Genomic DNA, 10501 nt, shown 5'->3' on the forward strand with positions numbered 1-10501 from the left:
TCAGATGCTTGGCAACTGGTTCATACTTATGACCATTGCTATGTCTCAGGGTCATGTGATCCCCTTTTGTGACTTTCTGACAAGCAAAGTCAATGCGGAAGCGAGGTTCACTTAATCATCAGGTTACTATCTTATCAACTGCAGCGATTCACTTAACTATTTTGGCAAAGAGGGCCATAAAATGGGGCAAAGCTCACTTAACAAATGTCTCACTTAACAACAGAAAATTCGGGTTCCATTGTGGTCTTAAATCAAGGATTTATCATATGATAAATCATATGAGCAGGGTAGGTCCAAAGGGCACCAATTGTGGGAATAAAAAAAACTAAGATAAAGGCAAAATGCATATTTTCAGATGCAAGAGAAGGATAACCAATTGTTCAAACAGGTATTGATTAAAAGTGGATAATCTTTTGATGTAAAGTGATTGATGCTGATCTTCCATATGGAGCAGCAAAATCAAGGTTAAATAAAGAGTTAGAATATCATAAATCAGTGTGGATACCCACTGTATAATAAGCACTATGTAATTAACCATCCAGACTTATTGTGTTTTCCAGCCTTAGGCTGGGGTGTAGTATTTGATCATACAGCTAATGTTTTACTCAGTGAATATCAGCATTTATATATGCCAAGACATTTCTTTTTAGGGTGCGAATTAAAAATAATTTTGGAGAATGGGATTATTATAGAAGTACTAAACTGCAGCCTGGATATCCAACACACAAAGAAAGTTACTAATGAAATATGTCTCTCTAATAATCTAAGGGTGTTAGATAAGAATGTGATGTGGAGGCACCGTTCCTGTACTAACCATAGACAATATATTCCATGCTGTGCATAGATTTTTTCCTAGATCATGTGCAGTGGTGGGTTTCAAAAATTTTTATTACCGGTTCTGTGGGAGTGGCTTGGTGGATGTGGTTTGGTGGGTGTGGCAGGGGAAGGATACTGTAAAATCTCCATTCCCACCCCACTCCAGGAGAAGGATACTATAAAATCTCCATTCCCTCCCCAATCCAGGGGAAGGTTACTGCAAAATCCCCATTTCTTCCCGATCAGCTGGGACTCGGGAGGCAGAGAATAGATGAGGGCGGGGCCAGTCAGAGGTGGTATTTACCGGTTCTCCGAACTACTCAAAATTTCCGCTAACGGTTCTCCAGAACTGGTCAGAACCTGCTGAAACCCACCTCTGATCATGTGCCACTACAAGATTTTGGCAAGGAGAATTGTCCCCAGCATCTTACGATTTATGCCATGGTCTTTGATTATAAGGCCAGTAACATTCCATTTGGACTATTAACTCCAGAAACTTATAAAGGTGATAAACTGTATCCTGCAGAGGCTTTCTTATATGGATGATGTTGTCCATGCAGCAACTGTAGAAAAGGATTTAGGAGCCTTGTATGGCTTTTATAATCCATTGCATCAATTTTGGGGGATGACTAATAACTATCCTATAGATTTGGTGACATCTTACTAGACTCAGGCAAATAGATCAAGAAGTCTCTTGAATATATCGGCTGTTCAGTTTCTTCTCCAGAACAGAAATATTCAAAGACTGAACTTTTGAGATGTATATACTCTATAGACATAGAAGACATTTTGTGTTAATCCATGACAAAATCTATTTGTGCTGTTGACAGGTCACAAAATGTTCATAGACATGCTTCAACAATTTTTCCATAGCATTTCAGTTAGATATTGCCTATGAATTTGACATTGAGTACAATTCCTTGAAAAAGGAATATAGCTGATTCCTTTTCACATATTTTATTACATTCTCTATTATTACTCTATTACATTCATAACTCGAGGATAACCTGTATTATGTCCACAGCATTTCGCTGATCTACTAATTTAGTCACTTTGTCAAAGAATGAAATAAGATTGGTTTGGGATGATCTGTTTTTAACTGGCTTCTAGATAAAACTTTATTTGTTTTAGTTGTTCACAGATCTGTTTTTTGATTATCTTTTCCAGTATCTTCCCAAGTACTGATGTTAGGCTGATTGGTCTGTAGTTTCCTGGGTCTGTTTTTATTTTTATTTTTATTTTTTCCTTTTTTGAAGCTGGGAACCACATCAGCTCTATTCCAATCCTCAAGTAGAGTTAGTTCCTCAGTACTTCAGAATTTTTGAGAGATATGGTACAATGGTTCTGAGATGCAGTCTGCCAGCTCCTTCAGAACTCTGGGATGTTATCTGTCATGTCTGTCAAGATGATGTCTGAGGGCCCAGAAATGCCCACACTGGGAAAATTCCACAAATGCCTAATAGTGTTATCTCTGTAACTCCAGACCAACTAAATCCCTTCCTACTTTCCTAGTCATGTTTTCAAACCACATTGTAAGCATCTTGTTTCACCTTCATAATTCACAATAGGGCTTCACAGGCAGAGGTGTGAGGGCCAAAGACCCAGGCAGCATCTCTTAAGGAATCTCAATATTGGAAAGTAAGTAATATAAATGACTGTTTATGCAATTATTGCTCTGGTGATTATTGTGTTGGATTTTAACCATTGTTAGCCACCCAGGGTTATGATGAAATGAGCAGCCATATAAATTGAATGAATGAATGAATGAATGAATCAATCAATCAATCAATCAATCTTGTTTTTAAAAAGCAGCAGGCCCTGAAGAAGGATAATTTGATGAAAATGTTATTTATATAACATTGTTATATAAAAATGTTATACAAAAAAGGAACAGCTTTATTGAAAAAAGGATCAGCTTGGTAGACGTGTTACTGGATTCCCCATTAATGCAGAATATATGTACTTGTATAAATGTAAACAATGATAAGCACATCATTATTTATACTTCTGCATCAGGTAAAGGATATCAGGATAGAGACGTTTTGGAGCATCAAGGCCAAAGATAAAATCCATATGTTGCCAATTGGGAATATGGTTATAGAAAGCTAAATGAGGGATTCGAGGGAGCAAGAGCTGGATATCAGTAACATCTTCCAAAATATCATTTTCTCCACTCCACACTCTTGTTGGCACAAACATCTCTTCTATAATGTAAAATGGAAGTGTGGTCTGTGAAGCCAAGGTTAGAAATAAATTTATTGGATCAAGTTTCTTTTAGATATCAAAAATTTAGCATTGTTTTAATTTAAATTAAAATCTGATGCCAAAAATCACTTTTTAATATTGGTGAATTCTTCCATTTTCTTTCCTTACCATATTGTAAACAACTTCGTTCTTATCCCCATAGTCAAAATACCTAAATTTGTGTGAACGGGTAACCTAAAAAAAGAAAAATACATTTATGTACAATTTGATTTTTTAAAAAAGAAAGAAATACAGTCAGATATAGATTTAAACAAGTAGAAGTTTTTCTTGATTGACTGTTGGGCTTTACTGCAACCGATGACTTAAGTTCTTCAACTTGTGGTAATTGTTTCTCAGACAGTTGTTAACAGACAAATGTTAAGAAACATTTTGGCATAAATTTATCATCATTTCAAAACTATCTTTTATCTAGAAATATACAAAGATTTGAAAACTTATATCTATTTACAAAATGCTCAATTAAAAATTAAACTCCTGAATGTGACAATGTGTAAGGAACTTTACCTGACTCCAATGAGATACTACTTTTACAGATGAAAAGTCAGGAAAAATTCCCAGATAAACATCTGCTCGACTCTGGAAAACAGTGGGAACGAAGGAATGAGATAAGTCTGGTTTCTCGATTATAGGAATATGCTAGAGCTAGTAGTATGAAGCCAAAAAACTTCTGCATCTAACTGATTAAGGTCTTGTCAATTTCACCAGTGTAAGCTCACCAGAGAAGATTAGAGAGTAGGATTTGTGGTTAGCATACATTAGGAAAGTATCACACATGGAGAAAAAACTACTCAGACATAAAAAGCCTGACAACATTTGATCTTAAAGCTATGTCTGCCAAATGAGGGACATTTTGAAGACAAAAAGGAGATAGATGTTTGGAATCCCTAAACAAAAGAAAATATGGGCATAAAGCATACACAGGCAGTCTTCAATTTACAACAGTTCATTCAGTGACTGTTCAAAGTTACAATGGCACTGAAAAAAGCGACTTTTGACCATTTTTCATAGTTACAACCTTTGCAGCATCCCCATGACCATAGGATCAAAATTCAGATGCTTAACAACTGATTCATATTTATGACCATTGCTGTGTCCCAGGGTCATGTGATCACCTTTTGTGATCTTCTGACAAGCAAAGTCAATGGGGAAACCAGGTTCACTTAACAATGGAGTTACTAACTTGTCCACTGCACTGATTAACTTAACAACTGAGGCAAGAAAGGGTGTAAAATGGGGCAACACTCACTGAACAAATGTCTTGCTTAACAACAGAAACGTTTGGCTCAATTTTGGTCCTAAGTCGAAGACTACCTGTACTGGTTTGTTAAGGTTGTGAGAATATTACTGTTAGTTGTGATATGCATTGGTTTTATTTATTCTCCTCTGTTGTGAAGGTGTTTTATTTTCTTACTGCACACATACAAAGCAGAATCCACTTACTGTATTTGTATTTTTTTTATTAAAACCTACACCAAAAGAAAGCGTTTGGAGACACAGCCTGTCAAATACTGTATAGCTGCAGAAGTTGGCGGTGGCCATTTTCAGTTTTGGGCTTAAAAGACAGTATTCTTTAGTACCCCATATAAGCTAATAATAAAGAAAAGCAGAAATTAACGTGAATCTGTTCAGAAACAATGCTTATCTCCCTCCATAGAAACCTGACTCTGTTCCCTGGAAAATTTCCCCATCTGCTACCAACTATCAGCTTTTCAAGACAATTAAGTGATGCAAGGAAATTACCTTTATAAGGATAGAGGGGATAAATCTGTTTGATGAATTAATTAAATTGAATTTTTCCAATTTCACCCTTTTATAGCAAATCACAAAATGAAACAGGCAATGAACAAAGCAATTCACCGAAAAGATGCCCCTAAAATATCTAACAACATTATTAAATAAGCATACAGTTAAGTTACTTTTTCTGCAACCTTTTATATTTGTTTGCTTATGTAGTTATTAAACAAGTTTATACAGCCACCCAACTAACTCATAGAACTCTGGTCAAATAAAACTGGCTTAATGAAAAAGTACCATATTTTTCGGTATATAAAATGCACCGGAGTATAACACGCAGCTTAGTTTTTGGGGAGGAAAATAGGGGGGGAGGGGAACCTGCCTACCAGCGATTCATCTGGCTGGCATCCTTAGTCTGGTCAGCTTTAGCAGATTAGTTTGCTAAAAAACAGCTTCTAAAGCACAATTGATCTTTGGAGAGAGAAGCAATGAGAAAAGCAGGCAAACCATGGAGATCACTTCACTCGCTAGCGCCTTGTTAGGGATGAAAAAAAACTTCACAGCTGAGAGTTGGAGGGAGCAGGCAAAGCAGGGAAACGGAGATCTCTAGCGCCTCCTTAGGGCTGAAAAAAAAAGCTTCAAGAAAGCTACATTTGGAGTATAAGACGCACCCAAATTTTCAGCCTCTTTTAGGACGGAAAAAAGTGCATCTTATACTCCGAAAAATATGCTAAATATTAGGGAAATTCCTTGCAGACAATGCATAGGCTGTGGTTTAAGAAAATTGGTATATTTGGGGAAAGCTCAGAAACGCTTGGATAAGATTTTTTGTTTGTTTAATAAATTTTCTTTTAGGTTTAACGGAAAAAGACTTGGGGGAAAAATTGGAACTTTGATGTAATACATGTTGACAGCAGCAAGATTACTTTATGCACAAAAATGGAAGAATAATTTGATTCCTACAATGGATGAATGGTTGCAAAATAGATGTAGTTAGCAGAGATGGCCAAATTGACTGCTTTGATCAAAGAAAAAAATACAATTACTTTTGTTTCTACTTAGAAACCGCTTCTGGACTTTGTGCTTGAGGTGGGGAAAAAAATGAAACGTTGAATTTGGGTTTTATCGATTAGATAGGTTTGTTGTTATAGAAATGGCTTGTTTATATTATTATGTAAAAAAATAAAATGTTGAGGTTTGATGTTATTATCTTATTCTACTGCATTAAAGGGAATCAGAAGTCAACGCCTTTTCTTTCTTTTTTCCCTTTGCCCTACACTTTTCCCTCCCTTATTTTCCTACCATTTTCTCTTTATATTATAAACTAATACAAAATAAATAGCAAAATAAATTGTATTTATTTATTATCTAATTTAGATAGCTGTTTAATATGCTATTTGCTAGCATGGAAGGAACTAAGTCTAAGTAAGCCAGTGGTGGGTTCCTCCCGGTTCCACCCAGTTCCGCCAAACTGGTAGCGGTGACAATATGATGTCACTGAACCGGTTCTGCCCCCCCCTGCATTATTCTTACCTTTTATTTTGCCCCACCCCCAATCTATTGCTGCCTCCTGAGTCCCAGCTATCGGCTAGAGGGAAGAAAACAGTTTAAACTCTTGCCGCAGGGCTTCAAAGGGCCGCCCTACAGCTGATCAGTGTTAAAAGAAAACAAATGAGTAGACTGGTGCCTGCAAAAATAAATGGGTAGACTGGTGTCTGCAAAAATAAATGGGTAGACCAGTGCCTCCAAAAACAAATGAGTAGACCGGTACAGCTCTGCAAGCAATTAAAAGCCTGGTAGACCAGTACCTCTGCTAAATCCTAAAGAATTGTCACATGATCATCAAGCCATGCCCACAAAATAAGCCACGCCCACAGAACCGGTAGTAAAAAATTTACAACCCACCCCTGAACTAAGCCTAATTTATATAATTGCCCAGCTCACCAAAAGCAACTCTGAGTAGTAAATAAATACATAAAATCACTAATTAATTATAAAAAAAATATACCAGGCCTATCTGGTCCTCTCAGCTCCCCAATTTCCATGACAATCATGATTTGGAAACTTTTGTTTATTTTATTTATGTTATTTTTTTATCTTGCCTTTATTATTTTTACAAATAACTCAAGGTAGTAAACATATCCAACATAGCCTCCTATTTCCCCACAGCAACAAGCCTATGAAGTGAATTGGGCTAAGAGTGACTGACTGTCCCAAAGTCTCCCAGTTGGCTTTCATGGCTAAGGCAGGACTGGAAGAACTCACAGTCTGCTGCATTAACCACTAGACCAACCTGGATCTTTTCATTGTGAATCACAAAAGAGATATTTAAAAATGTACTGAATTATCAGAATAAAAATAATATGAGAAACACTTACTTGTCTGAGTCCATCAGGAAGTGCCAGAAGCATATAGAAAAGACCCTTGCTATTCACTAGTGTGTAACCAGGTGCCAAGGAAAATAAAAACTGACTTTTGGGGCCAGTTCTGGAATGACTGAAAAAGTAATAAAACCTGCAAAAGACAATTTTAAAAGTGACATCTGAACCTTCTTAAAACATTGATTGGTCTTTGTGTTTCTATATCTCCTGCAGGGGTGGGCTGCACTTACTTTAACAAAGGGTTCGCTGGTTGTGAGCTCGCACACACCACTTTGGGAGAGAAACGGAGCTTCAAACATGCTCCTAATCAACTCAGGCAGCTCCGGTGAGTACAGCAGGGGCAGCTCAGATCACAGTTGGGCCAGCCAACGAGCCAGAAAGTTAGTTATAAATGGAAAGCATAGCACAAGGGCAGGTAGATGGGCCAGCAATCAGAGCTAAGGGTTCGCCCACCACTGATCTCCTGCCAACACTTGGTTTTGGGATATTTCCAAAGGAATAACAATATCTTCCCTGATGTTCCTATCCATTTTTCTTATGATTGCGAGTTTAAACCATACACTCCTAAATATTTTACTCTTAGATTTCTGTAGGTTTAATTCCCAGGGTTGGGTTTCATTATAGCAGGGCAGTGTGTTCTACCTCGCCTCAGATTTCTGATACTAGGAGAATAACCAAAAGGACAGAGAGGTATTTGTCTTTCATTAATTATTTAATTAGCTTTTCAGGAAACCTCTGCCTGGCCCCGCCACCAATCTATTTGCTCCCTCCCGAGTCCCAGCTGTTCGGCTAGAAGGAAAAAACCAGGGCTCACTTGACAAAGAAGAGAAAAAAAAAAAATAAGACACCTTAGCTTTAAATATGACATAACATTCATTATCTGGCTTTTAGCTTACCTAGTGTCCCACCTTGCGAATGACCAATATAATAAAGTTTCTCTTGCTTAGTCTTATTCAGGATGAAGTCTATTGTTGCTGGAATATCATAGATTGCTATTTCATGAAAACTGAAAGATATACATAGTATTTGAAGTATTGTCTACCTGAATTTGGAAACAAAAACTGAAAACACAGCATAATTATTTTAAAAAACCCAAACAGCTGTTTTGTATGTGACAAAGTGTGTGGCAAGGTGTGAGGGAATAGGAAATTAGTCTGTGAAATTCACAAGAATGTGGTGAATTGTTAGAATAAAATGACTGCAACTCTCTCTTTGAGTGAATATCAAACATGGAAAATATGCATTTTATTTATTTAATTTATATATTATACTCTTACTTTATGCACTTAAATATAGATTTGTTCTTTCCAAAGACAAAAGTATATGCTAAGTATTGATTCATCTACATTAATATTGTTTATTATTTGCCTTAGATTTTGTTTTCCCAGTTTCAAAAACAGGTTTTATGAATAACCTTCCCTGCAAACGCTGAGGACTGTATTTGTAACTTCTCAAGAGAAAGAAGGTGCTGTATTATTGAATTGAATATTATTGAATAGTATTATTTTTTACTAGTCCTCATTTTCACAGAGCAACCACAATACATTCTAGAATTCATCATGGCCAGTCTCAAAAATACCTACTTCACTCTAAGAAAGCAAATACCTACTTCGTGCTAAGAAAGCCATATTCAACAAGACTCTCCTTCTGTTCAACCATCTATTTTTCTCAGAAATTACCTGAATTCCCAGAATTCTTGCTGATCAATTGAAAATGTTTGGTGTCTTCTAGACCAGGAGCTGCCCCTAGTATTAATTATCCAGACATCGTAGCCAACATCTGCTAAAAAAAATCCCAGGCTATTGCTAGGAAGATTTGCAATCCAACATCTCCCTTCAGCAAGCAAGCCATGTACAAGTAATACAACTGGTCTAGTCCCTAGGAGAGAAAGAAGGAAAAAGAAAATGGTAAGTTACTCATATTGTTCAATCTACCACATTACTCATCGGAAGTATCCAAATGTCTCACTCAGATACCCTGCAGTAATTCCAAGTTAATGACCATTTTTATAGAAGCATTTGTTTTTTCATGTCCTTTCTCTAGCCAGAAATGTTTACATGGTTTGGGTTGATTAACAGATACTTTCTCACAACGTTCCCAATCTGGAGACATTTTAGATGACAATTCCTTTCCTCTCCATTCCGCATGGGCTATGATTGATGCCAATGGGAGGTGAAGTTGCACAAACATGCACATTAAATCATACTTTCATAAAAAAACCATATTCCGGCCATACCTATTTTTTCAGGACAGTGAATTCCACAGGGAATTCTGTTTGCCTTTAGGTAATAACCATCTTTTGTCAGCACTTCATATTCTTCATTGGGATACCCCCAATATTGGATGATTTGAGGCTACAGGAAGAAAGAAAGAGATAATAGAAATAAGATTGTTTAGTGACTGTATAAAAGCAAGAAAAACCAGAGTATTTCAGTAACAATTGGATTATTTCCAAGCTGATTAACTATAATTGGTGGGCATGAGTATGGGGTTCTCCTTTTTTTTTTTTCTTATATTAATCACACAGCTAAGGTCTCAGAAGATCGAGGAGATCGAAGAGATCAGAGACCCGGACATTAGTTACCAGTTCATTTGAGCTAATACAAGTATGCAAGGAGATTCCAGTGCAAAAGCATTTGTTCTTAATCATCAATTAAAAATTGGGTAAGAGTTGTTTTAGCAAATAATGCATTCTATTGTTTCCAAGCACATCCAAATACAGTAAATAACTGTACAATAGTCATAAATGCTTGAGGATTCAAATGTCTTCCACTTCTGAATTGTTCTGAAGTGACAGTTTGATGGATTAAACATGTTATTGCCAGTAACAACCACATTATGTCCCTAGATTAAATGATATGCAAAATATTAGTAAATGTCCTAAAGAATTGAATTTCCTCCATGTTTTAAAATCTTCAGCACTTTCTAAAATTATCATATCAAAATTAGATATCCAATTCTTTTGTAATAATGTTATATTGGCCAAATGTAGAAAATGTTCATTTTGTGCAATATATTAAAACCGTCAGGAAACAAATTTACTCTGTAACAATGTACAAATTAGCTGGAATTCAGATATGTATAAAACATATTACATTTCAAGATGTTGTGGTGTAACTTGAAACTCCAAATCATCAACAGAAATATATATACATATACATACACACACACACACACACACACACACACACACACATATGTAAACATATAAATATACATATACATATACACAGGGCCGGATTTTCCTATAGGCTAACTAGGCTTCAGCCTAGGGCCTCAAGATCAAGAGGGGCCTACATTCAAAT

The 10501-nt window shown here is 36.3% G+C and overlaps 1 protein-coding gene across 1 annotated transcript; it reads right to left on the bottom strand.

Annotated features, from left to right (window-relative positions):
• Positions 1 to 2811: 2811 nt before the first annotated feature.
• Positions 2812 to 10033, bottom strand: LOC139317942 (lipase member M-like). Its single transcript, XM_070945123.1, is given in 10 exon segments — positions 2812 to 3045; positions 3190 to 3255; positions 3586 to 3657; positions 4522 to 4668; positions 7194 to 7273; positions 7276 to 7329; positions 8093 to 8202; positions 8876 to 9074; positions 9433 to 9550; positions 9932 to 10033. Coding segments are annotated over 10 exon segments (1182 nt in total).
• Between the last annotated feature and the right edge of the window lie 468 nt (positions 10034 to 10501).

This window comes from Pituophis catenifer, unplaced genomic scaffold (assembly GCF_029215685.1).
Source record: "Pituophis catenifer annectens isolate HBS135680 unplaced genomic scaffold, rPitCat1.0.hap2 SCAF_6, whole genome shotgun sequence".
NCBI classification, from domain to species: domain Eukaryota; kingdom Metazoa; phylum Chordata; class Lepidosauria; order Squamata; family Colubridae; genus Pituophis; species Pituophis catenifer.